The following is a 27,923-nucleotide window of genomic DNA, read 5'->3' as shown; positions in this document are numbered from 1 at the left end:
TCATGCCACTACACTCCAGCCTGGGTGACAGAATAAGACTCCACCTCAAAAAAAAAAACAAAGAATGAAAGGAAGAGACCACTAAAATTAAATTTAATATCAATGTTTATTAGGGTAGAAAAGAAGAAGAAAAAAATAGATGATAAAACAAGTCAGCAACTCCAAGTGGTATGCTTCACTACTCTGAACAAGGCTTCCCCAAATTCTTTAGGGCAGGCAGCCTGCCCCAACTTCTGGTCTGGGGGTTCCAGCTCCATTAGCCCCAGGTAAGATTCTGGTTCTTCCCACTCTTACAAACTCATGGGAAGACCTTTGGGAAGTGTCTATGCTTTCAGCTATTGGTTTTAGTGATTTATGCAGGTTAGCAAAATGAAGCAGTATATATATATTTGCCATTTCCAAGACAACCTTTGACATGCCCATAGTTCACAAGGTCTGAAGACATCCATTTCCACAATTTAAAAACAAATGAAAGAAGCAGCCTTGTCTTGTTTCAACATTATCCAGCTTGTTGCCTATGAAAATGCTTGCTGAAAAAGAACAAGAAAATAACATTAGAATGATGATAATGATGGTGGTGATGATGGTGGTGGCAGTGATGGTAATGATGGTGATGGTGGTGGTAACAGTGATGATAGTGACGATGGTGGTGGTGGTGATACTGATGACGGTTATGATGCTGGTGGTGGTGATGACAATGATGATAGTGATGGTGGTAATGGTGATGGTGATGATTATGATGGTGGTGGTGATGATGATGGTGGTAGTGACAGTGGTGGTGGTAATGGCGATGGTGGTGATGGTGATGGTGGTGATAATGGTGATGGGGATGGTGGTAGTGATGGTGATGATGGTGGAGATGGTGGTGGTAATGGTAGTAATGGTGAGGTGATGGTGGTGGTGGTGGTGATGGTGATGGTGGTGGTAGTGATGGTGATGGTGGTAATGGTGATGGTGATGGTGGTGGTGGTGGTGATGGTGACAGTGGTGGTGGTGGTGATGGTGGTGATTGTGGTGATGGTGATGGTGATGATGGTGATGGTGGTAGTGATGGTGATGATGGTGGTGATGGTGGTGGTGGTGATGGTGGTAGTGATGGTGATGATGGTGGTGATGGTGGTGGTGGTGATGGTGGTAGTGATGGTGATGATGGTGGTGGTGGTGATGGTGATGATGGTGATCGTAATGGTGATGATGATCATGATGGTGATGGTGGTGGTGGTGATGGTGACAGTGGTGGTGGTGGTGATGGTGGTGATTGTGGTGGTGGTGATGGTGATGATGGTGATGGTGGTAGGGATGGTGATGATGGTGGTGGTGTTGGTGGTGGTGATGGTGGTAGTGATGGTGATGGTGGTGGTGGTGATGGTGATGATGGTGATCATGAGGGTGATGATGGTGATCGTGATGGTGATGGTGGTGGTGATGGTGGTGATTGTGGTGGTAGTGATGGTGATGATGGTGGTGTTGGTGGTGATGGTGATGGTGATGGTGGCAATGATGGTGATGGTGGTGGTGATGGCAGTAATGGTGAGGTGGTAGTGATGGTGATGATGGTTGTGATGGTGGTGGTCGTGGTGGTAGTGATGGTGGTAGTGATGGTGATGATGGTGGTGGTGATTGTTATGATGGTGATGAAGAACAAGAAGTGGGGGGAAGGAGGAGACTAGGAAGAGGATGAGTAGACCAAGGAAGAACAAACACTATCCAGCTATCATTTTCTGAGCACTTCCTATGTGTGCCAGGGCAACACTAACTATTTTCCAGGCATAGACTTTTTTAATCCTAGAACCATAAGGAAGGGACCATTACTATCCTCGTTTTACAGATGATTGTGACATCTTTTTCTAAGGTTCGATTAGGCATTTTTTTCTAAGGTTATTCAGCCAGTGACTAGAAGACTCATTATCTGAAAGCTGCTGTCTGACTCCCAGTTCCAAGTTGACACATTTCTCCAGCCACTGCTTCCTAGTCTTTATGTAAGTGGGAGCTGCCTGGAGTGAGGCCTCTGCAGAACCCTGTGTTTGCAGGCGCTAGGCACCCAGGCTCACCAGCAGCACATGTCCTACCAAGAATCAGAGGCCTCAGTCACACCTTGGAGGACACTACTGTGGGGCTGAACCCAGAAGTCTCTCCTTTAGCCTCAACTGCACAACAGTAATAAGTGCTTTTATTTTTGGAGTCACTTGCTATGCACCAGCCTCTCTAGACATCATTATTATACCAACTTGCAGAGACAGAAACAAAGATTCAGAGAAGTTAGACAACTTGCCCAAGGCCACAGAGCTGGAACTCAGAAAGTCAAACTCAGCTCTGGCCAGTTCCAGAGCCTGAGCATCTAATTGCTCCACAGTCCTGTTTTCTGGAAGAAGCCAAGCAGCTTGGCTTGCTTGACAAAGGCCCTTGGTGCAGGGGAGGCCAGCAGCCTGGGAGTTGGAAGCCAGGCTCAGGCACACCAGAACCCTGACCTAGAATGAGCTCCAGAAGCCGGAAGAATTAGAAGAGGGATGTCAGCCCACTCCTATCCCTCAAAAACAGAACTTCCATTCCACTGCCAGCAGATGATTCTCTATCTGTGAAAGCGCCCTCAGAGTAAGTCCATGCCCACTTACACACAGGACTGAGCAACATAGTCCATATAAAGCATGCATATTTACAGTGGTCAGAAGCCTGACATACCAACCACTGCTTAGTATGAGTTAATGGCTTAATCATGCTCAGTTAGCTCCTCTTTAAAATGGGGTTAAAGTGCATGCCCTGCAATGACGCCAGGGTGTTAAGAGGATCATATGAGGCCATTTATGTTATATTATAAAGGGTGATTAATAAGAGTGTCCCTGTGTCCATTCACCATAGCACAAAATAAACAACAACAAAGGTATAAGATTTCTCCTAACCACAAAATTAAACTGATTATATCTTGTCCTGTTTGGTCCACAAAACTTACAGCGGAGAAACGAAATTCACTGGGCTTACCTTCTGAAGGAATTTTGCTACCTTATCTAACAGGATTTGGAAAGGCAGGAAGATGATAAGGACAGACAGGGAAAAGCAAACAGCCTCACCTAGGCACAGAGGTGCGGAGCCAGTGGCATGCAGGGTGTTGGGGGGAATGCTGGGCAGTCCCTTGCTGATGGGCTGAAAACGAAAGTCAGGGGGAGGGGAAAGACACAGTGTGGGTTGGGCAGATTGCCAGCCTTGAAGGCTGCAGGAAGGCAGTGGGGAACAGGAGCGAGACCTGGGAAAGAAGTTGTTGATCCCGATGACAGTGATGATGATTGCGGTAAATGTCACAAGTTGACCCCACGCCTGCTCAGCCCACCTGAAGAGACCCAAGCCTCAACAAAACACACCTCTCCAGATTTGGGTTCAGAGAGGGCTTTTCTAGGTGGCACATAGGGTCACATCCCTCCCCATTTGGGATCACTTGGTGACTCAATAGAGGTTGGGATCCTCTGTGCGTCCCCCGGCTCCTCTCTGTCTCTTGGCTCCCCTCTATGTCTCCTGCCTCACTCTTGCCACCCCCACTCCAGACCCATAACCAGCTAACCAGCTGGTCCCCCTGAGGCATGGTCCAGAAAGTCTCCCAGCCCATGACATGCTATCCCCCACTACCCCTCAGACAGAAGGCCTGGGAGAAGGGGACATACCGAAGCTGGTCCCAAGCCCCTTACACAGGATGAACCCTGTTCCTGTCACAGTGGGGTTTGCAGTGAGGGTTCAGCCAGTGCTCCAAGAACTGCTCCTCAGCGCGGTGCTCCAGGGCGAGCAGGTGATGCATGTACTCCTGTCAAAACAAACCACACTGAAGAAGGCTTCATCCACAGTGACAGCCAAGGGCCAGCATGCATGGTGTGGCTCTGGCTCCCTAGACAGGGCAAGATGGGAGGACAGGCAGGGAGGAGAAATCGGCAGCCACACTCATGCCTCTATGTAGGGAAGACCAGTCAGACTGATTCACCCAGTGGGCAAGATAAAGAAGTCTGACAATACTCAGTGCTGAGCAGGTGGGTCTCCATGGAAACATGGAAGGACCACTTCAGAAAACAACTAATTGCCTGCAATCTAGAAATTTCACTCCTACTTTATGCCCTGGAGCAGTGGACCTCAAACTTTATCAGGTGTCAGAGTCACCTGGAGGGCTTATTACAACAAAGATTGCTGGGCCTACCCCACAGTTTCTGACTCAGTGGGTCTTGGGTGGGACTTGAGAAGTTGCACTTTTAACAAGTTCCTAGCTAATAGTTATATTGCTAGTTGCTCTGAGAACAAGAGAAACTCTTATATCAGGAGAGGTGTCTAAAAATGTTTATAGCAGCAATAAATCTGTCACAGCAAAACACTAGAAGCATGCCAAATAGCCACTGACAGGAGAACGGATCAATAAATTACGGAAGGGTCATGCCATGGAATATTATACAGCAGAGAACATGAATTAATTACACTGTAGCTGCATACAATAACATAGGTGGGTCTTAGAAACAGGATATTGAGGCCAGGCACAGTGGCTCATGCCTGTAATCCCAGCACTTTGGGAGGCCAAGGCAGGCGGATCGCCTGAGGTCAGGAGTTCAGACCAGCCTGACCAACATGGAGAAATCCCATCTCTACTAAAAATACAAAAATTAGCTGGGCATGGTGGCATATGCCTGTAATCCCGGGTACTTTGGAGGCTGAGGCAGGAGAATTGCTTGAACCTGAGAGGTAGAGGGAGCGGTGAGCCAAGATTGCGCCATTGCACTCCAGTCTGGGCAAGAAGAGTGAAACTCCATCTCAACAAAAAAGAAAAGAAAAGAAAAGAAAGAAATAGCATGTTGAGTGAAAAGTTCAAGAAACTACATTTACAGTATGACACTATTTCAATGAAGTTCAAATATGCACAACTAAATCCTCTAATATATTACTTAAGACTATATGCATTTATGATTTTAAAAAGTCATCTTTTTTAAAAGACAAGGGATAAGCAGAAGAAAGCTAGGATTGCTATGCTAATACCAAACAAAAAGACTTTAAAACATAAAGATGTTACTAGAAATAGAGAAGCATTTTGTAAAAACAGTCTGGCAGTTCCTTACAATATCAAACACAGAGTTACCATTTGTAGTCCTGGCTAGCAACTGTACTTGTAGGTATATACACAAGAGAAATAAAGATGGATGTCCACACAAAAACTTGTACGCAAGTGTTCACAGCAGCATCATTTATCATAGCCAAAAACCAGAAGCAACCCAAACATCCACCAATAAATGAATGGATAAATGAAATGTGCTACTTCTATAGAATACAATGTTATTATTTGGCAACTAAAATGAAGCACTGATTCATGCTACAGCATGGATGAACCTTGAGAACATTGTGCTAAGTGACAGAAGCCAGTCACAAAAGACCACACAGTGTATGATTCTGTTCATATGAAAGGTGGCCGGCCCTACACATTGATGTGTCCACAACAGAAAGCAGCTCCTGGCCCTGACCAGCCCTGCCCCTCACTGTGGCCAGCATCTCTACCTACTCAGGAACCCACCCCAGAACATGAACTCTCATTGCCTCTCTCACCCTCAAATTCAACGTAAGACTGAACGTCGAGACATTGAGTCTATCTCCTCAATAGTTCTCAGATGCCCTCCCTTGTCTCTGCCACTTTCCTATGTCACGTCTTCACCCCTGTCCACCAAGGCTGCTGCAGACTCCTCACCCCTCTGTCTGTCCCACACTTCTGTGTTGCATTCCTCCCACCCATACCTCCTCCCTCCCCTATCCATGCTCCACCCTGACAGAGTGACCTAGAAGCGTCAAAGGGCCCACCAGGGCCACCTTCCTCTTTGGAGCCTTCACCAGTGCTGTCTGCTTGCAAGGAGGCAGGAGGCAGCAGCTGCCTGTACCCATAGGTTTTGTCTGTGGCTCTGGATAATGTACTTGCAAGCCAGCAAATGAGTGCGACTTTGGGTAGGATTCCCCACCTTCCCCCACTCCGCACAACAGCAGGTGTGGCCCTGCCCTCACGCCTTGGTCCGCAATGGTCAATGACAGCCTTTGTTAATCTCTATGCTTCTCAAGAACGCAATTTCTCCCTGAAATGGTTGCCTAAAGAGACTTTTTTTTTTTTTTTTTTTTTTTTGAGACGGAGTTTCGCTCTTGTTACCCAGGCTGGAGTGCAATGGCGCGATCTCGGCTCACCACAACCTGCGTCTCCCGGGTTCAAGCAATTCTCCTGCCTCAGCCTCCCGAGTAGCTGGGACTACAGGTGTGTGCCACCATGCCCAGCTAATTTTTGTATTTTTAGTAGAGATGGGGTTTCACCATGTTGACCAGGATGGTCTCGATCTCTTGACCTCGTGATCCACCCGTCTCAGCCTCCCAAAGTGCTGGGATTATAGGCATGAGCCACCGCGCCCGGCCTGCCTGAAGAAACTTTAATGAAGGGATCATTGACAGCCACGTGAGTTGGGTTAAGGGAACTATCCAAGAATATTCTAGACCCAGGGACTAGCAATAGAGGGAAGCCATGACCATGCCTAAGTTTGCAGGGCCAAGGCTGGAGAGTCCTCAGAGGAGCCATTAGGCCTGGGGCCAGCAGGGTGGGGCTGCTGCGGTCTTGGGGGCACAGCACAGCCTTTGCAAGGCAAAGAGGGAACAGGGAACAAACAGCCCATCCTCTCCCTCCTCTTCCCCTCAGTCTCCTGCAGGGCCCAATCAGAAGCCAGCTGGCCAGAGAACCAGGGGATGAGGTCTACAGTCAGTCTACTTGAGCACAGAGTGGGGCACAGCAGGATGAAGGATGGACTGGGCTCAGGGCAGAGAAAACTCACATCCATACCAGGATGACGAGGAGTGGCAGGAGTGCTACCACCAGAGAAGGGAGCAGACAGCAGAAATAGCAGAGGGCCATGATAGGGCCTCTCTACAACCTGCAGCTCATCAGCCTCTGAACACACTCATCCTTTGCATGAAGTTTTTGTCTTTTCATCTCCTCTCTCTCAGTGTGCTCATGCTCTGCCCTTTATCAACAGGAATGTCACTTCCAGCCTCGAGGACTGGACTTCTCCTCCCAATGTGCCTGGGTCTTCCACAAAGCCAGTTCAGGCTGCGAATTTTCTGTACATGGGTTACTCATGGCACTACGTCCTATAAGTGATGCACAAAGCAGAAAAATGACAAATCAACCAGGCATTTCTTAAATAAAAGAATGAAACGTGGTTTCTCGTATCTCAGTCCATTATAAGGACTCTTCCTTCCCTCCCCATCTTCTGGTGCAATCTCTGACCTACAGGCACTGCCTGTCACACTGAAGGTGGTTCATGATATCTCTGTTCGTGGCACCACATCGCTAGTTAAGCAAGAAGCTTCAGTGTGCTCCTCTTCCTTGCCCTCCCACCATCCAAGCAGCCTAACTCCTGTGGATGCTTCTGAATCCCTTCTACCCAGCCTACTGCCTCTGCCCAACTCAGGCCCCAGCCCAGGACCTAGCCCAGGCCCTAGCCCGGGGGTTAGACCCCTGCCACAACTTCTGCAGGCTCTTACTACCCCTTGTCTTACCTTCTTCCTCTCATGGAGTTTTTTATTGTTTTGTTTTGTTTTCTTAATAGGCTTTATTTTTTAGAGTGGTTTTAGGTTCACAGCAAAATTAAAAAGAAATATAAAGTTTCCATGTATCCCCTGTCTTCACACAGGCACAGCCTCCCCCACTGCCAACATCCCCCACCACCAGCATGGGATAGTTGTTACAGGTGATGAACCTGCATTGACACATCATCATCACCAGTCCATAGTTGACATTAGGGTTCACTCTTGGTATTACACAAAAGCGTGACAGTTGGGCACGGTGGCTCACATCTGTAATCCCAGCACTTTGGGAGGCTGAGGTGGGCAGACCACTCAAGCTCTGGAGTTTGAAACCAGTCTGGGCAACATGGTGAAACCCTGTCTCTACCAAAAATACACACACACACACACAAATTAGCCAGGTATGGTAGTGCATGCCTGTAGTCCCAGCTACTCAGGAGGCTGAGGTGGGAGGATCTCTTGAGCCCAAGAGGTAGAGATTGTAGTGAGCTGAGATTGCACCATGGCACTCCAGGCTGGGCGACAGTGCAAGACTCTGCCTCAAAAAAAACTAAAAATTAAAGCATGGCACCAACATCTGCTTCTGATGAGGGCCTCAGGAAGCTTCCACTCATGGCAGAAGGTGAAGGGGAGCCAATATATGCAGATCACATGACGAGACAGGAGGCAAGAAAGAGAGGAGGTTGTCAGCCTCTTTGCAACAATCTGTTCTTATTTGAACTAAGAGCGAAAACTCCCTCATTACCACCATTCATGAGGGATCCACCTCCATAACTCAAATACCTCCCACAAGGCTCCACCTCCAACACTGGGGATTAAACTTCAACAGAGACTTGGTGGGGCCAAACAAACGACATGCAAATCCCAGCACTACCATTGCCATGTCACATGGAACAATTACGCTGCCCTAAAATTCCTCTTTGCTCTGCCTGTTCATCTATCAAACCCCTGGCAACCACTGATCTTTATGTCTCTATAGTTTTGCCTTTCCCAGAATGTCATGTAGCTGGAATCATAGAATATGTAATCGAATTGTCAGATTGGCTTCTTTTCTTCAGTAATAGGCATAAGTTTAACATCATGTCTTTCCGTGGCTTGATAGCTCATTTTGTTTTAGAGTTGAATAATATTCCACTGCCTGGGATGTACCATCGTTCATTTATTCATTCACCAGGACATCTTGGTTGCTTCCAAGTTGGAGCAATCATGATTAAAACTGCTATAAACATATGTGTGCAGGTCCTGTGTGGACGTTAAGTTTTCAGCTCCTTTGGGTAAATACCAGGGAGTGTGATTATTGAATCGTATGTTAAGAGTAGGTCTGGTTTTGTAAGAAACTGCCCGACTGTCTTCCAAAGTAGCTGCACTATTTTGCATTTCCACCAGCATGAATGAGAGTTCTGTCACTTCACATCCTGACCAGCATTTGGTGTTATCCCTGCTCTGGATTCTGGCCATTCTAATAGGTGTGTAGTGGCATCTCATGGCCATTCTAAGTTGCATTTCTCTAATGATATATGACGTTTCACATGCTTACTTGTTATCTGTATATCTTCTTCAGTAGATGTCTATTCAAGTCTTTTGTCAGAACAGGTTTTTAAAATACACAAAACAAAAATAGCTTTACTGGTTTTTATTTTTATCACAACAGTGATGCACATTGCTCTCTTAAAGTCATGTGAAAAAACAAAGTTATAAAGAAGAGACTGAAAAATCCCTCTTGGTTTTTCTGTATCCTGTTCCAAAGTGATATTTTTTTAAATTTACCTCATTAAATTTTTTTAAATATTTAAATTTAAATATTTTTTTAAATTTAAATTTACATGTTGCTTCCTCACTTAAAATGCCTGCATGGTTCCCACTGGGCTCAGGAGGAAGTTCTGATTCCTTAACGTGGCTACCGGCTTTCTATGACCCAGCGACACCCATCTCCTGAGCCTCTTCTCTCACCATCAACACACATGAGCTTTGTTCTCTAACTTTCCCTGAACGGGCCATGCTTGCTGTTTCTAAGGCTTCCAAAACACCTGTGGTTCGCTCTGCCTAGAACACCTCTGTACTTTCTCATTTTCCTGTCTCACTCTTATCTGACTTTTCAGGCCTCAGCTTAGATGTTACTTTCTCTAGGAAGCTGTCTCAGATTCCCTGTGACCCCACTTCTCTAAATCCCCAAAGCTCCATAGACTTCTCCCAACACAGCCCTCCCTGGTCATTCCGTGTGGCAGTGAGCTCTCCCTGAGAGTGGGAACTTTATTGGCCTGCCACTTGACTGTTTAGTGGAGGTGACAAGTGGGTTGGCTCACATATTGGTATCAAAATTTGATGTTCCAGCTGGGTGTGATGGTACACACCTGTAGTCCTTGCTACTCAAGAGGCTAAGGCAAGAGGATTATTGAGCCCAGGAGTTTGAGGCTTTAGTGAGCTGTGATCGTGCCACTGCACTCCAGCCCAGGAAATAGACAGAGGCTTAAACAAAACTCAAAAACAAAAAACTTGGTGTTCTTTTATGTTCCCTCCAAAAGAGAATGGATAGAGATGGGAATGATGTTTAACTTGGATGGTGTGTGTTGATATTGCCCTGAAGGAAATTTTGGTGCTGTAATTAATAGGATGTGAACCACTGCAAAGTATGCATAGAACCTGTCCATACCATACAAACAAATTTAGGTGATCCAAAATAGCAGAAGCAGCATTTCACCTTAGGAAAGAGTAGATATACTCAGTCAATATTTGTGACGTAATTATATTGTTTTGGGTATATATCAATATCATAAAAACTCTAACTCATGGAAATCTTCCTATGGCATCAAGAAGGCTTTAACAAATGGTCCACTTTAGAACTGTAAGTTTTTAAGTTTCTAGAACATCATCTAGGAACTCTGCAACCTATATCAAATGTAGTCATTTAAAAAGAAAAGAATGTGCAAAGGAAGGAATTATGAAGTGTCCAACTTTTCTGATTTTTTTCTTTCCCCCAGGACCCATGCAGTTCAGATTTGTTTTGGTTATGGTTGTTGTTTTCATTTAACTCATCAAAATACACTCAGTGTTCTGGCAGGGAGTCTCTGGGTCAGCTGGGGTGGAGGGCAGATGGTGAGAGGGCTCCTTGTGGGACCCAACAATGATTCCCTGGCTGCTTTCTGAACATGTTTGTGGATTTGGGGCTGAGTTCCTTCCCTATCCAGGGAGTCTTTGGCCAGAAGAATAGTAATTGGAAGGAACAGGAAGGCTGTGTGCAGTCTTGTAAATAAAGAACAACAAGTCCCCAGCACATAACTTTACTTGTTCAACTATTCTGCGGAAGCAGCGCACTGAAGGAACCCCTGCTGCCTGCTTCTTGCCGGCCTGTTTGCCAGACAGCGGGGAGGCCAAGAGGTCTGAGTCTCCTCCACACCTGGACCCTGTCATTATTGCTTTACTTCTCCAGCCAATTTGTTCATCTGCAGGATGGGGATTGCACTAGCACCTGCTTCCTTACGTTAGTCACCTTGCTTCCTTGGGTTAGATATTAAATGAAATGACGCAAATAAAGTTTTGTACCAAATAAGTAGCCTGCATTTGTCCCTCCAAATCCATTCTCTCTCCCTTTTCACCTGGCCGTGGGACCCAGATGAATTGTCACCATAGACTCCCTTGGCCTGTGGCTTCTGGTTGAGTTTCACCAGTGGGAAGTACCGGAAGGGATTAGAGGGGAGGAGGAGGGAGAGGCCACGGTACTCAATCCTAGTTCCCCCCCTAGGAGTCACAGCCACACCAGGCATAAATATAATCACAAAAGAAATCATGTAAGCTTGGATGTCATTTTTTAAAGAATTTCCACAGTTCACCCCAGCAATTGGCTGTATCCCTCTCCTGAAAGCCACAGCTCCTAGGAAGCTGTCCTCTCCAGCCTTGGGATCTGCCTCTCTTACCCCTTCATGTCTAGAGGTTGTTAACCCTGATCCTTTACCATTTCTTGTTGGTTTACCTTAATCCTGTCCATACCTTTGTTTAAAAAAAGTCCCTTAATTAAACTCTTTTCAAGTACCCAGTCTCCTGCTGGGACCCCACTGCTACAGGGGCTTGGCACGCCATTTCTGTCACATAGTAGCAATGCAATAAATGCTAGTTGTTAATTTTTACTGTTAGATAAGAAAGACCAGAGTACACATCAAGGTTGTGGAGGAGAGCATCTTTCCCAGGAACTGGTACACAAGAAACTTTCCATAAACACTTGTCAAAGAAAAGACTAGAGCATCATTCCTCAAAGGGTGGTCTGTATTCCCCTCAGGGGCCCATGAGGTGAAAACTGTTTTTAGAATAACACTCAGACATTATTTGTCTTCTTGTTGTATTGGCATTTTCACTGATGTGCCAAGGCAGCAGTAGGTAAAATGACTGGCGCCTTAGCAGGAAACCAGGCAGCAGTACCGAATTCTATTAGCGGTCATCATATCCTTCTCCACCACACGCTCAGGGCTACAAAAATAAAAATACAACATTCTTAAAATGCCAGTTTCCCGGAAGAATGCCCTGGTGAAACAGTAAAGAGTGACCCAAAAGGGCGTATGCAGGCAGCACCTTTGCTGCACAACCAAGTGCAAGGGTTTTCACAATGAAAAGCATGGGTGCAATTGCTGGCGCTGAACTAGCTGTGTTTTATGTGCATGTTGGGCAGACATCTTGAAAATGAACAAAGTAAGCCTGTCACCTCAAGGAAAACAATTGACAGTATGTATTAAATCAAGCTTCCCAGAGGAAACTGGATTTTGGAAAACCTGCATCTGCTACGGGAGGCTGGCAGCTTCCCAATACTTAAAGACTTTTATGATGAGATCATTGGTGATATTAATGAATGTCACTACTGATACACAGCGCCTTTTATAATTATATGCTCATTTGCGTCCTTACTCATTTAATCCCTGTCCCTCTCGGCCAAATATCCAATCAGTTTTTTTTATGGTAGTGACCAAAGTATATCTGGTCTATGACTTAGTGCTTGGCACACAGTAGGACCACAGTAAAGCTCACTGGAAAAATGTATAAAGGAGCGAATGAATAAACAATGGAACTGTTCTTTCCCCATAACCTTACTAAATCCTCCTTGGAAATTTTCTTGACATCTGTGATGATCTGCTCATTATAACAGCCTAGGCCAAATGTATATTAAAAGCATCAAAAAGTAATGTATATTTCACACTCCTAAATACCAACTGAAATCATCATTGGAGAAAAACAACCAAAACAGACACACACTGAGAACGAGAAAGAAACCAGCACTGGTTTCCATGACATTTCACTATTTATTTAAAATGTTAGGAAAATGAATATGCCACAAAGGCCTAAAAAGCAATCATTAGTCAAAGATGAAAAGGCAAATAGCAAATCTGCTGAAAACCACAAATTCAACAATTGCACTGGCTGAGTTAGAAATGACCCAACATTAATGATAAACTCAAATGTTCCTGGACCAAGGAAGAAGGGGTATATGGAAAATAAGTTTTAATTTCTTCAGATTCCTTTCTCCAAGGTGGCGGGTAGGGAATTAAAGCACAACAAAAACCAGTATCTATGTTCCATTTCAAATGCCAACTGTAATGATTGAAGTACATTATTTCTCAGCAATTAGAGCAGAAATTGAAAGTAGTCCTTTACTATGGCACTGGAGTGGTGTGATAATGAGCTTAAATACCCACCAGAACTTGACCCATGCTCAGAATCATAAAGCGGACTGTTACTCTATCAAGGCAGGATCCTTTTCCAAGAAGGCAAAATCCTTCCCACGACATTTTTGCAGAATTAAAGATCCATCAGCTTTTAGAAAAATTATTTTGCTCATCAGTATGAGCGAGGTAATCCCGCAGGTAGAACGGTGGCTCAGAGCTTAACTGCAAGGGAACACTGAAGGCTCAGTCCTAAAGGAAGGCAGATCAGTGCTGCGAGCAATTTACACCTCCGTCACTCTAAACTGGCCTTTGAGGTAATGGGGAACAAAAGGGTAATGGAGTTACCACATACATTTGTCAAGCAGCTAAACATGAAAGTATATTTTACAAAGACTACTCACAATAAAGCTAATATTATTTACACTTGCCCAATAAGAACATTCCTTAAAGGATCACAGGCCAAAATGGAACGCTTCCTAGGAAAGCGTATTCCCAGGTTTCACAAGCGCTTACAAATAGAATCACGAAAGAAATAATTTAAGCTTGAATATCATCTTTTTTAAAGAATTTCCACGGTTCACCCGAGCAATTGGCAAACAATCTCTTCTCTAAAATTTGAGTAGATTAAGAGAAATTTAATGAGTTTAAGTGAGAAGATAGAAAAGATTTCTTTGGAATAACCTCCATGTTCTACAGCCGAGCTATATACCATAAAATTTCTACTCTGGGGAGAAGCAAAGGAGGGAATGGAAAAAGTAACAATCATTTAGTAAATGCCAATACTATACTGTGCTTGGTGGCGGGGACCCAGAAGTCAAACAAATAGTCCATCTCCTCAAGTAATTTAGAACAGTCTAGTAGAGGGACATAAAAGAATCAAAAATAGCAACCTTGTGTGGCAAGCACTACGCTAGGGAGATATTCTGATTCACTGGGCGGAGGCGTCAGGAAGGACATCATTTAAGGTGAGTTTCTGTGGATGAATAAGAGTTAACCAGGCAAACAAGAGCAGAAGACACAACTACAAAAGTAGGTGCCATGGGAGGAGAACTTGCAACATACCATCGTCCCACATTCATTGCTTCTACTCATGGAGTTCCAATGCCAATGATGGGCACTAAATTGCCTCTACAGAACGCTACATGTCATTTTTCATCCCCACCCCTCCCTCCCTGCACCAACTTCTCCTGCCCCAGCAACAGCCCACTGGTCTCCAATTCAAGGTACCATAATCATGTTCCCATCATATCTTTACCTTAAAACCTCTACTAGAATACTCTCTCAGTGGCGTTGAATATTAAACATGACATGAATTGTTAAGTCTTTTGGAAAGCAATTCAATAATACATACTAAAAGCTTTAAAAATATTCTGATTCTTAGATCTAGTAATCCATTTTCTGGGAATATACCCAGAGAAAATAACTTAAAATATTAAATGTACTTTATGCACAAAAATGTTCAAAGTGTTGTTTACAACAGAAAAATATTAGAAATGATCCAACTAACAAAAGAGGATAATTCAGTAACATTATGGTTACAAATAGCTTATAATAATATGAGAAAATGTGTATGTTAATATTCAGAAAAAACGGGATAAAAAATTGTAGATACATTTTTTAATATACATGAAGACTAAAAAGAAATACATTTTTAAATGCCCGTCTTTGGGGAGGAGTAGGACTACAGCTGATTTTCTTTTCTTCTTCTGACTCTTTCTTGGTTTCCAATTTTGCGATAGTACATGTGAAAGTTTTAAATATTTTTAAGTCAGGGGCGGCGGCTCACACCTGTAATCCCAGCACATTGGGAGGCAGAGACGGGTGGATAACCTGAAGTTGGGAGTTCAAGACCAGCCTGACCAACATGGATAAAGCCCATCTCTACTAAAAATACAAAATTAGCTAGGCATGGCGGCGCATGCCTGTAATTCCACCTACTCAGGAGGCTGAGGCAGGAGAGTCGCTTGAACCCAGGAGGCAGAGGTTGTGGTGAGCCAAGATTACACCATTGTACTCTGGCCTGGGCAACAAGAGTGAAACTCTGTCTCAAAAAATATATATATTTTTTTTTAAATTATACAAGTAATTACTCTTGTATACAATTCAAACATCAAACACTACCTTTAATCCTAGTCTCCCAAATGAGATGATATGGTTAAAAGTCAACTGATTACCTCTCCAGATCTTCTTCTAGAAATTTACATGCATATCAATGTACCTAAGTAATACTGTATATTGTGTTATGGGCATGAATACTAAGAAGGCAGAGTTTTACTCTGTCACCCAGGTTGGAACACAGCAATCATAGGTCACTTCAGCCTTGAACTCCTGAGCTCAATCGATCCTCCCACCTCAGCCTCTCCTGCATAGCTGGAACTGCAGGTGCATGCCGCCACACCTGACCAAGACTGTGAATTTTATTCAGAGTAAGACAAGAAGTCATTGGCAGGTTTTGAGCAGGGGAGGGTCAGGATCTTGTTTACACTTTAAGAAATGACTCTGACTGCTCCATCGAGAGCAAGAGAGGAAACAGGGAGACCATTACGAGATTATTGCTGAGTCCACTCTACAGATGATTGTGGTGGAGGTGGTGATGGAGGGTGAGACGTAGTCAGGTTCTGAACCTGGAGGTGATCCCCTTAGCCCCATGTGGTAGGCTAAGGCAGGAGCTGTTAGGAAGGTAAAACAGGGAATTTTGTTTGGGGCCGTTAGATCTGAGATGCCTGTTAAGTATTCCAATACAAACAGTGGAGTGGAGTGGACAGTCATGTAAATGACAGGGGAGAGGTCAGGCTGGAGACAGAAGTGTGCAGCATCAGCAGAGAGGTGAGATTTGAAGCCACATGGAGGGCAGAGCCCTGGGACCCTCTAACAGTTAAACAACTGTCAGAGGCCAAGAATCCAGTAAAGGAAACCCGGCAGCAGGAGCCACCAGTGGAATGAGAAGCCTAAGCGAGGTGTGCTGGGAAAGTGGAAACCAAGTGAGCAGAGTGCCCAGGAGGAAGGAAGAGAGATCAACTGTGTCAAAACTAATGGCTGGGTGTGGTGGCTCACGCCTGTAATCCCAGCACTTTGGGAGGCCAAGGCCAGTGGATCACGAGGTCAAGAGATTGAGACCATCCTGGCCAACATGGTGAAACCTTGTCTCTACTAAAAATACAAAAATTAGCCAAGCACGGTGGTGGTCGCCTGTAATCCCAGCTACTTAGGAGGCTGAGGCAGGAGAATTGCTTGAACCCGGCAGGCGGAGGTTGCAGTGAGCTGAGATTGCGCCACTGCACTCCAGCCTGGGCAACAGAGCGAGACCTTGTCTCAACAAAAACAAACAAACAGAAAAACTAACATGCACTGGTTCCCAGTCCCAGGACACCAGGAGCAGAGATGACCACCTTTGCAGTTCTCCAGGACAGCACTTCTTGACTCGAATGTGAAAAGGGATCACCTGGTGGTTGAGGAAGCACAGATTTGCCTACAGGAAGTGTGGAGAGGTGCCTGGGTCTGCATGTCTGATAGGATCCCAGGTGAGGCCCATGCAGCCCACCTGGGGATCATATTTTGAATAGCAAGGGTTTAGACCACAGTCCTGAAAATCAACATTCATCACTGAGGAAACCTTCAAGGGAACCGCAGAATATTTTTCCACCCTCTTGCCTCTAAACACAAACCTAGCCCTTCATTTAGCACAGCCTGATCATCATTAATTTCTCTACAAGCAGATTTTTTTTCTCCATCAGGATCTTGAGCCTTCATTATACCCATGAGCTCTCCACCATGACTAGGACACTTCGTCTAAAGTAGAAGTCAAGAGGATCGCTTGAGCCCAAGAGGTGGAGACTGCATTGAGCCATGATAGCTCCACTGCACTCCAGCCTGGGCAACACAGTGAGACCCTGTCTCAAAAACAAATAAATAAAAAGTAGAAAATCAATTCATCTGAAACCTACATGCCTCCAAAAGGGATGTCTCCAAGCAAATTAGTTCCAGCCCTCAGAGGGTGTTCACCCCAGTCCTATGAAGTCTAAAACCCTACTCTCCAAAATCTTTGGAAATACGGTGTCAAGTTTATTCTGAATTAATCTCATAACCAATTTCTCTACCCCTGCAACTTCCACATTGTAGCAATTCCCTTGCTCTCTTGTCAGCCCCCATCACCCCATACAACACACCCCTGCCAGCCACCATTCCCTCAAGGAACTACTAACACCAAGTTTCTGAGTGTGGTGGACTCGTCCTAAGGTTTAGGGGTAGCAGAGGGTAATAACAGCACAGAGCAGAATGCAACTTTAAACTCAATGTCGACAGTTACCATAAAACAAATGTATCAGCTATTCTTGCTGCTAGGAATGTCAGTGGTTTGCCCTCCTTGGGTTCTACCTTCCCACCTTCCTCTCCAAATGCTACCTCCTTACACTGCCTCCGTACACTCAAAATCCCTCCTTCTCTCTTACCCAGAGCCATCTGTCTCCCTCTGATCTCTCTCTCCAATCCCTCTGGGCCTTGCCTTCCTCCATCAAGGGGCCCCGCAAGGCATCCGTGCTCCTCTGGGTTGAATACTGGCCTCCCTACAGAACAGAGTCACCCAGAAATCTTCTGAAAAGCACTTTGTCCTGCCCACCACCAAGTCAGAAAAGAACAGCTTGTTGCAGTGAATCAGCAGGATCTATGTGAAACAGTCTAGACCCTTGTGTGCACGGACACAGCCTGTCTCAACCTGTCTCCAAAAAGCCTACAATTCCACAGAAGCCGACCTCTGCCAATATTTAAGCCAAGTGCTAAGTTTATAAACATGGCTCAATAGATCTTCATGGGGAGAGACCTCTACAAATCTTCATACTTGTTTTCATTCTGAATTCTTAATACCTCCCCTAAAGCCCCATTTGTATACACGCATCAATGGCCTCTTCCCTGTCTGAAAGTGTTTTCTTTTGCGCAGTCTCTTAGCAGGGAGAAGCAAAATAAAATAACCCAAGCAGTCATCTCTCGGTAATTTAGAGTGTGGAGGGGTGTGTGTGCAGGCGTGTGGTTCGGTTCTCAAGGGCACATGCATTCTCCAACAATCACTAACTCTACTCATCTGCTCAAGTCCACCTGTTTGTCTTCTGGGTACCATGGCAAGAAGGTGCAATAGCAGGCCCAAAAAGTCACTTCCTATTTCCCACCTATGACAGCATCTAAAGGCAAGCATTTAAGAGGCTGTGCCCTGAACCTCTAAAGGGCCCCTGGAAACCAGATCTAATCACATTATTCCCCTGCTTGAAACCCCTGCACAGCTCCCTACTGTGTACAGAAACCCAGCTCTGCTGTGGCATCCAAGGACCTTCCAACCAGCCTACAACAGCCTGCCGATGCCATCTGCCATCACTCCACATAGCCCAGGTCCTCAAGTCAGGGTCAAAGCAGAAGAGGGGGCTGGAACCCAGACCTTCTGAAAAAAACACTCAGTAAGGCCTTTTCAAAACACACACACACTCTCACACATACACCCTCACACACGCACACCCCACATACATACCCTCACACACCCCACATACCTGCCTATACATCCTTACCCACAGACCCCTCACACACACCCCTCAAACATACCCTCACAAACACACACCCTCACATACAGACCCCCACACAAACACACAACCTCATACACACACCCCTCACACACAGACCACTCACACCCTCACACACAGACCCTCACACACACCCTCACACACACCCTGCATACACACCCTCACACACACACCCAGACACACCCTCACACACACACCCAGACACACCCTCACACACACCCCACATACGCCCCTCACACCCTCACACACCCCAATACACCCCTCACACCCTCACACACCCCACATACCCACATATACATCCTCACCCAGACCCCTCACACACACCCTCATAAACACCCTCACAAACACCCTCACACACAGACCCCTCACAAACACACCCCTCACACAGACCCTTCACACACTCACACACACCCCCTCATACACAGACCCCTCACACAGACCCTCACACATACACACCCCTCACACAGAGACCCCTCACACACACATCCTCATACACTATACCCTCATACACACACACACCTCACACACAGACCCTCACACCCTCACACACACCCCTCGCACACAGACTCCTCACACACATTCACACACACCCTCACACACAGCCCTCACACATACACCCTCACATACCCCTTTACACACACTCTCACACACACCCCTCACACACACACCCCACACACAGACCCCCCTCACACACCCACACACGCTCACAAGTCCCTTACACATACACCCTCACACGCAAACCCCTCACATACCCTCACACACCCCTCACACTCCTCACTCATACCCTCACACACACTCCCTCACCTCACACTTCTTGCACACACCCCTCACATACATCCTCACACACATGCATCCCTCACCCACACCCCCCATACACCCTCAAACACACCTTCTCATACTCCTCACACACATACCCCTCATACAATTCTCACATTTGAATACATACACCCTCACACACACACACCCCTCACACACACACACACACACACACACACACAATATTTGCAGCCAAATTCACAGTACGGTGCATCCATCCCGCCCTATTTCTGCACAAAGGGACATCTGCGCGCAGCTGTTCTTGGCCTACACTCAGAAACAGGGAGAGTAAGGAGGTCTTGACAAAAGGCAAAGAGCCAGAAGGGCTGGCTCCCAGAAGGCAAAGGCCTTGGCCTCTGAACTCCCTCATTCCCAGGCTGTGAAGATGTGGCCCGTAGGCAGCTCTAATGCTAGCCTCTGAGCTCCCCTGGCCAGGGATCCAGCCTCATCGGCTTGTCACCACCCAAGGACAAACCTGAGGCCACTGTCTCTCATGCTCCAACTGGGAGTACAGGGCCAGGATCATTTTGACAGTCACAGTTAAATGCAGTAAATTACCTCTTCTTACATGCCAGTGACTGGCATTAATAATTTTGCTTTCAGTAAATCATAAAAGAAAAAGTCAACAAGGAGACCCAAGAGGCGTGAATGGGTCAAATAGTCAGTCGAAGATGTGGAGTACTCCCGGCAGTGGGGTCGGCATCATGAGGAAGCCTGTGGTTTCTAGGGACACCCCTCCAGGGGCTTCAAAATAAATTGCCTGACTCCACCCAGGTTGGTATCCTGCTGCCTCTGCCTCTGGATCTTCTGCCACATTGCCGACTGGCACCAGGAAACCTGTGTCAGCCCCAAGGTTCTATCCAGAGACCTACAATATGAGAACTGGAATGTCTAGGCCAGATTCCAGCCAAACTGTGCATTTTACGGATGAAGAAACTAGGCTTCCAAAAGAGGAAGTGACTTACCTAAAGTCCACAACTAGTTAGCGGCAGACTATGGACTGGAATTGCACAGGCTGGAATATTCCTCCCACCTCATCCCTGCCTCCTGCACTGCATGACAACTCCTAATCATCCTTCAAGACATAGCTGGACAGGCACCTCCTCTGGAAAGCCTTCCGAGCCTCCTCCTTCCTTCCAGTTAGAGCTCAAGGCTCTCTCCTTGCAGAGCCACAGTCTGTTGTACCAGACAACCTCGAGAGTGGGCCCACACCGGGCTGGAGCACTCTGGCTCCACCTCCACACAATGGGCACCTCGAATGAAGGAGGAATGTCTGGCTTATCTTTCATCCTCAGTGCCTGGTGCTTAGTAGGGCACAGTCAGTGTAAAATTTAATTAAGTGCACATCTTGATCAGCACCCACCACTTGACCCTCTCACTCTCTCTGTCTAAACAACTAAGATACTTACTCTCCATGCCACTCAGTTCAACATTTAACAGCTTTCTAAATGCTTTTGTGTTCCCAACTAGCCCAAAGGAGCTGGTACGCATGTGGCTGATTTCTCAGATGGCCTCGCCCAGTGGTCCTCAGCCTCAGCTGCAGGTTGGTAACACTGGGGCTTTGGCTCCATCCCCCATATCTAGGTCCCACCCCAGGCCACCCCTCTGGGAGTGGGACCCAGGCATTAGAATTTAAATTCCCCAGGTGGTTCCAGAATGTAACCAAAGTTAAGAAACACATTCCTCGAAAAATATGATAGCAGACGCCATTTGTTGATTCAGCCAATTCTGCATGTGTTCAAGTGATTGCGCACATGGAGAGAGACAGAGAGAGACACACGCAGCATGACAGGGAGTAAACAAGAAAAAGCTGACTTGGCAGTGTGGAAACCGGGTTCCTCTCCTTTGGCACTACTAAAATTTTGGGCCAGATAATTGCGGGCTGTGGAGGCTGACCTGAGCCCTGGGTAGGATGTTTAGCAGCATCCCTGGCCTCTACCTCTACTGGGGGCCAAAAGCAACACCCCACATAGGTGTAGCAACCAAAAATGCCTTCAGATATTGTCCAGTGTCCCTGGGGATGAGGAGGCATACTCACCCCTGGATGAGAACTACTGGTGTAGGCTAGTCACCCAGTAATCAACTGCATGTTTGTTTCACATTTCAACTGTAAAACATACAACCACTTTTCCAAACTGGACTGAGTGCCTGGGGATTCTGGATGATGGATCAAGTGTCTCAGGGAGGGATACGGAAGACGGGATGGTGGCTCAGCAATAGGTTCTGAGGCAAGAAGGAGTTACAGGGAAACTAATCGCGTAGGTTCGAGCCAGTTAAGAGGAGCAGGTGGTGGTCAAGCCTATAAAAGATGAGCAAAACAAACCAGAAAAAGCCAGATATTCAGTAAAATTGCAAAGTTGGAAGCAAGCAGAGGGCTGTCAAGGATTAAGGGAGGTGATGACCACAAGTGGGAAAAGGCAAACAGAGGAGCTTTCAGAAGCTTCTGAGCAGGGGAAGGACCACACAAAGCAGGGTTTTAGGGCCAGAGTCTAGCCTGGCATGTAGGCTGGCATATGGACATGGTGCAGGAAGGGTGGGGGGCAGAGAGCTGGGCTGCAACAGTTCAAACCCACCTGTTCACCCACACCTACGGTGCGTCAGTCAGGACAAAGCCTGTTATTCCACAGTCAGAGTTCAAAGAGGCACGCGCAGATGCTGGCACAGAAAATGTCAGGGGCCGATGTAGGATTCATGAGAGCTGCCTCTCGAGCACCTCGAGAAGGAGCCGCTGTTTGGGGGACCCTTTGACCAGTTCCCCCAGTCCCTGCAGCATCCCTGAGGACGAGCTGCAGAATGGCTGCTCCAGACATCATGCCAAAAGTACGGGGGGGCAGCCAGAGCACCCCCCAAGATCCCTCCCTGCAGGCATCCTCTACCCCGTCACAGCTGCACATACGCTGCCCCTCCTTCACCTGCCACCCTCTCCTAAGCCTCCCCTCTTGCTCTGCCACCTCCACTCTCTTGGCTTCTTTATCTCTCTGCATTCCTTGTTAGCCCTTTCAGGGTTTCTCTTCCCCTGCCCACCTCCAGTGTTGGTGACCCCAGATTTTAATCACGGGCCTCTTCTCTTCTAATTGTCCCAAACTCTCTAACACCCAAATCTGTACTCCCCCACCTGAAAAATCCTTCATTTGTTCTCTACTAGACACAAGATAAAAATCCAAGGTATTCAAACCTGTCTCAATCTTGCCCTGCCCACCTCCCAGTCCCCTCCAACCTTGCACTTAAATATTCTGAGCTACCTCTTATTCTACAGAAAAAAAAAATTAAAAGCCACGTTTATCCGTAACAGCCTGAAGTCATTTGTTCTTAAATCATACTGCATAGCAGCCATTTGCTTACTTCTCTCTCCACCACAGATTCTAAGCAGAAACCTACAGCCCCAGCACCTAGCAGGTACCTGGTACTTAACACTCAGAGGAGGACTTACCATTTGCTGAGCACTGTCTAAGTGCTTTCCTAAGAAGTACTTTGTTTTATCATCATAAAATGGTTATTTTACATTATTATTTATAATAATATTATAGTAATATCAGCAATAGTATTTATTATTTGCATTTTATAGATGAGAGTACTGAACTGCAGAAATGTGAGGGAACGTCCCTAAGGTTACCCAGTTAGGAAACAGGGAGATTCAAACCCACTCTGACCCCAGAGTCAGCACTCTTCGTCACTGTGCAACACCGTATCTTAGTAAGAGCCTTTCAAATGAAATAATCAAATTATCCATGTGATTTTGCAGTGAATGAAGGTACATGCTACTGAAGCTCCTTTTGGGCCTCAACATGGAGATGCAGAGAAGAGGGGATAAGCATCGCACCCATATGAAGGGGCCAGGATGGGAGACCAGCCTGACAGACGTTCTAACTTTGCCAGGTCACCGCTACTTCCCTTCACTGGGTGGGGCTAAAATGCCACCAAAGTCAATATCATTTTAGCAACAGGAGGAAGCAAGCCAGGCCTAAACTGGGTCTGGGGCCAGCATGGCGGTGTCTAGTAACATCCACTCAGAGACGGAGCCTGGTTCAGAAAGACTAGGCAGGCGGATACCATGACCCCACGTGGCAGAAGGAAGGCCAGAGACCACAATCAGAGGGATGATATTGGAGCAGAACCTCTCAGGCAGGCAGCTGGGGCAGACATTCTCCCTGCCTGGACAGACCATCATTGACCAAGGACGCTGGTCCAGCCCACCCCGGGGCCCAAGGCAAGAGGTAGGAGATGGGGTTAGCATTGGCTAAAGAGAACAAGCTCCCAGCAGGCAGGACAAGGGTGACACTCAGCAGCCCTCTCCAGATTCTGGAACTCCCACCGTCAACCCCATTATTTCTATTTTAAATTATCCTGTTCACAACAGGTGAGTCGGGCTGGCACCTCCAGAGGAGAAAATGCATAGGTAAAAGATTGAGACTGCATGTATCTTACACCTGAAACTAACTGAACCCCCAACTAGCAGCCCACGCTGGAACCAACACCTAGCTTCATAATGAATGGCATTCACATGATCACATTTTCTTTAAAACTGCCGGAGCCAAGCACTCACCCGCATTGGCTCGTCAGGGAATCCGGGTTTGCTTGGTCTATCCTGTCGCCGAGATCTTAGGAGCTGTTTGGCCTGCTTCTCCGTCAAAATCGGGGAGGTCTCTGGAAAATTCAGGAAGGTGCCTTAAGGACACTTAGGCTCAGGAGTTCATGAGCTATTTCCACAGTCCAAAGCAAAGGATTTGCAAGTTCAGTTTTGGTTAAAACATGAAAGTTCTTTCCCAGGGACTTGTCCCAAAGGATGCAGCATTCCAGAGGGCTCAGAAAGGAATTTTGAATTGTTTCTACAATGATGAACTCAGAGCAAACGCTGCACAACCTAAACATATTTACTGATTGCAATGGTCCATCTCTTTAAAAATGGGTATTGATTTAATGGATATGTTTTTTTTCAAACATATTTTTTTCAGTTCTCTGGTCTGTGTCTCCTAGGTTTGCTTTCATGGAAGTCTTTTTTTTTTCCCCAATCCTCAATATGCTAAATCACGTTTAAAGTTGTTACTGGAAGATGCCCAGTGATAAGAAGATTATGTTAAACCTGATCATCACAATCCCTCAAAGGAGATGGCATAAAATTACATTGCTTTGATAATTACTTGCAAATTTTGAAAGATATTGTCATAATAAAAACATATCAAATTTTGGTGATTTCATATAAACTCTAAAATAAGCTAACAGAAGCTGAAGATTTATCAGCATTTTTGAGAATTAGTGCTCAAATACATTTAAAGATTTTTTTTTAAGAAAATATAGCATATCTTTAATGATAACAATTCTGGAAGCCTGCTCTTATGGGAAAAAAAAGAAAAAGCATTGAAATAGCTATATATTATACACTATATATTATTTAAAATTTAAAAAATTAAATATCAAATAGACTATTATTTATCATGTCAGCATAGAAATAGGCTGTTTTTGGAGTCAATGCCCACCTGAGAAGACAGTCAGTAAGGTAAGAGCCAGCACGAGCACAGGCAATGTCTTCATCCTGCTTTGTTCCTCTGCTTCTGGCTAAGTGAATCCTCCCAGACTGAGTCAGCCTACTTGAAGGAAGCCACCCCAGGCCCTAGGCTTGTTTATGCTTTGACTAACAGGACTTACAGTATGATGCTGAATGTATCTGACTCTGAGCGTTTTAATAATAACCACTGAAATATTTTCCTCCAAATTCCTGTAAATTTTTATCCGGAGGAAGGAAATCATTCCTCTGTAATATGACTTTGAGAGCTTGGATCTGCAAATACAACATGGGATACTCACTTCATTTAAACAGACAGATAATATGCACCAGACAGAAGTTTGTATTTCTCTGGAGCTTCTGTTTATGCTCCTGTTTCATTGAGAATTCATGACCTATTACGCGTTTGTGTCTTTTATGACATTTTTCCAAAGCCCATTCACCAGTCTAATTTGAACTTCCCAATAATCTCAGAGGTAGGCAGGGAAATTAACAAGGGGCATGATGAGTGGGAAAAAATAATTTTCAGCTGACTTTGGAGACAGAAAAACTGAGTTCAAATCCTCACTTCAACTGTTTCTAGCAATGTAACCTTAGGTAAGTGGCATACCCTTTCTGAAATTCAGTTTCCTCCTCTGTCAAAAGGAGGTAAGAGCAACTACCCTGTGGGGTATGATAAAGGATGAGGAGAAAGCGATGACCTTCATGACAGCTAGTACTACTCATAATCTATTTCCATTTTACAAATAAGGAAAGTGAGATTCGGAGATGTGAAATCAAGATCAAGTTCACACATTACGTCTGCCAAGATAAAGCCTAAGTCTTCTGTCTTCAAACCTAGAACATGTGCTCTTCCCAGTAAGCCCCATAACCTCAGGGTCAACTCCTCATCTTTTACAGGACCTCACGCAACATACTGTCGTAAGACTGGAACCAGCCATGTTCCTAACTCGAGAGTATTTTTATAAAGACAATAAAAGCCTAAGAAGTCAAAGTCATTTTAAATTCAAATCATCTATAAATATCACATGAAGAAAGTTTTTCATTTGGGTTTGGTTTGGTTTTGAGATAGGGGTCTCACTCTGTCACCCAGGCTGGAGTGCAGAGGCTCACTGCAGCCTCTAACTCCCAACCTCAAGCAATCCTCCCACCTCAGCCTCCCGCATAGCTGGGAGTACAGGCATGTAGTCATGACACTCATGTAACTTTTTTATTTTTTTATTCTGTAGAGACAGGATCTCACTACATTGACCAGATTGGTTTCAAACTCCTGGGCTCTAGTGATCCTGCTGCCTCAGCCTCCCAATGAGCTGGGATTATAGGCATGAGACACTACACTTAGCCTAAGAAATTATTAAATATGTGATTAAAATAAGTCTTGAAGGCATGTGACATTTATTTGGATAAAATTCTCTATTGAGAGAGATGATCTGATGTTTCTGTGGGCACTTTGCCAGCTCAAAAGAAAACAATACCCTATGTGTATTTCTCCAAATTTATGCTAATGTGTAACTGATATTAAAACTGAATGTGCTGCCCACACAGTTGGCATAAAGCTATTTTGAGCAGATTTTAAACAAGGAAAAAAATCATGCAATGTTAGCAAAGTTGCCTCACATGTTTTTTGTTTTTTTTTGTTTTTTTTTGTTTTTTTTTTTTTGAGATAGGGTGTCATTCTGTTGCCCAGGCAGAAGTACAAAGGTGCAATCACAGCTCACCATAGCCTCAACCTCCTGAGCTCAAGATCTTCCATCTCAGACGCCTGCGTAGCTGGGACTACAGGTATGCACTTCCATGCCCGGCTGGTTTTTTTCTTTTTTGTAGGGATAGGGGCTCACTATCTTGGCCAGGCTGTTCTCAAACTCCCAGGTTTAAGTGATCCTCCTGCTTCGAGTGCTTCAAGTGCTGGGATTACAGGCAAGAAGGAGCCACTGCACCTGGCCCATTTGCTTAAAATTGGTATTTTGTTTCATGCACTCTGTTGCTATTAACATCCTTATGTTTTCACATAATCTTCAATAACTAAGAAACTTTAGAAGCATTTTGTTTTGTTTTTGAGACAGGGTCTCCCTCTGTCACCTAGGCTAGAGTACAGTGACACAGTCTTGGCTCACTACAGCCTCTACCTCCCAGGCTCAAGTGATCTTCTGACCTCAGCCTCCCTAGTAGCTGGGACTACAGGCATGTGCCACCATGCCCAGCTAATTTTTGTATTTTTTTTGTAGAAATGAGTTTGCCATGTTGCCCAGGCTGGTCTCTTGAGCTCAAGCGATTCTCCTACCTCAGCCTCCCAAAGTGTTTGGATTACAGGCATGAGCCAACACATGCAGCTAGTAGCATTATTTAAAAAAAAAAAAAAAAGTTGTCACGTTAAACATCTTGAGTTTTGTATGTGTATATTCAAATTTTCCACTCCTTTTAGTCTTTGTGGTTGGATAGAAGACTATTTTGTTTTTATTACATCAAATAAATATCTGCTGTGGACCAGAAAAAAAAATCTATACTTAGCTATAAATTTCTAATGTGTCCAGTGTAAATTTACTATAAATTTTGTGGCCAGGCATAGTGGCTCACACTTGTAATCTTAACACTTTGGAATTCCAAGGCCAGAGGATCACTTGAGCCCAAGAGTTCAAGCTTGCAGTGAGCTATGATCATGCCACTAGCCACAAGTCTGGACAGCAGAACAAGACCCTGTCTCCAAAAAAGAGTATTTTTTTTAATTTGGCAACTTTTGGCTATATCAGCATTGTCCAGTAAAAACATAATGGGAGCCACAGCTGCAAACAACATATGTAATTTAAGTTTTTTCAGTAGCCAGTTTTTTTAAGTAAAAAG

General features: G+C 45.4%; 1 protein-coding gene across 1 annotated transcript; it reads right to left on the bottom strand.

Moving 5' to 3' along the window:
• Positions 1–87: 87 nt before the first annotated feature.
• Positions 88–27,721, bottom strand: C17H17orf67 (chromosome 17 C17orf67 homolog). The gene is made up of 4 exons (XM_003931334.3): positions 25,060–27,721; positions 24,129–24,229; positions 3,651–3,787; positions 88–530 (listed from the first exon to the last, which is right to left on the bottom strand). The coding sequence occupies exons 1-3, from the start codon at positions 25,112–25,114 to the stop codon at positions 3,671–3,673; spliced, it is 273 nt and encodes a 90-aa protein (XP_003931383.1). The 5' UTR covers positions 25,115–27,721; the 3' UTR covers positions 88–530; positions 3,651–3,670.
• Between the last annotated feature and the right edge of the window lie 202 nt (positions 27,722–27,923).

The sequence above is a fragment of the Saimiri boliviensis genome, chromosome 17, assembly GCF_048565385.1.
Source record: "Saimiri boliviensis isolate mSaiBol1 chromosome 17, mSaiBol1.pri, whole genome shotgun sequence".
NCBI classification, from domain to species: domain Eukaryota; kingdom Metazoa; phylum Chordata; class Mammalia; order Primates; family Cebidae; genus Saimiri; species Saimiri boliviensis.
Note: the sequence above shows the minus strand (reverse complement) of the source record. Positions and strands in the feature narration are given on the sequence as shown.

Excerpts from the sequence above, each read along its gene's own strand:
- C17H17orf67 (XM_003931334.3), bottom strand. The coding sequence starts at position 25,114 with ATGAAGACATTGCCTGTGCTCGTGCTGGCTCTTACCTTACTGACTGTC. Across the intron at positions 24,230-25,059 it reads CTTACTGACTGTCTTCTCAG|AGACCTCCCCGATTTTGACG; the intron begins GTGGGCATTGAC and ends TGAATTTTCCAG. Across the intron at positions 3,788-24,128 it reads TCCCTGACGAGCCAATGCGG|GAGTACATGCATCACCTGCT; the intron begins GTGAGTGCTTGG and ends TTGTTTTGACAG.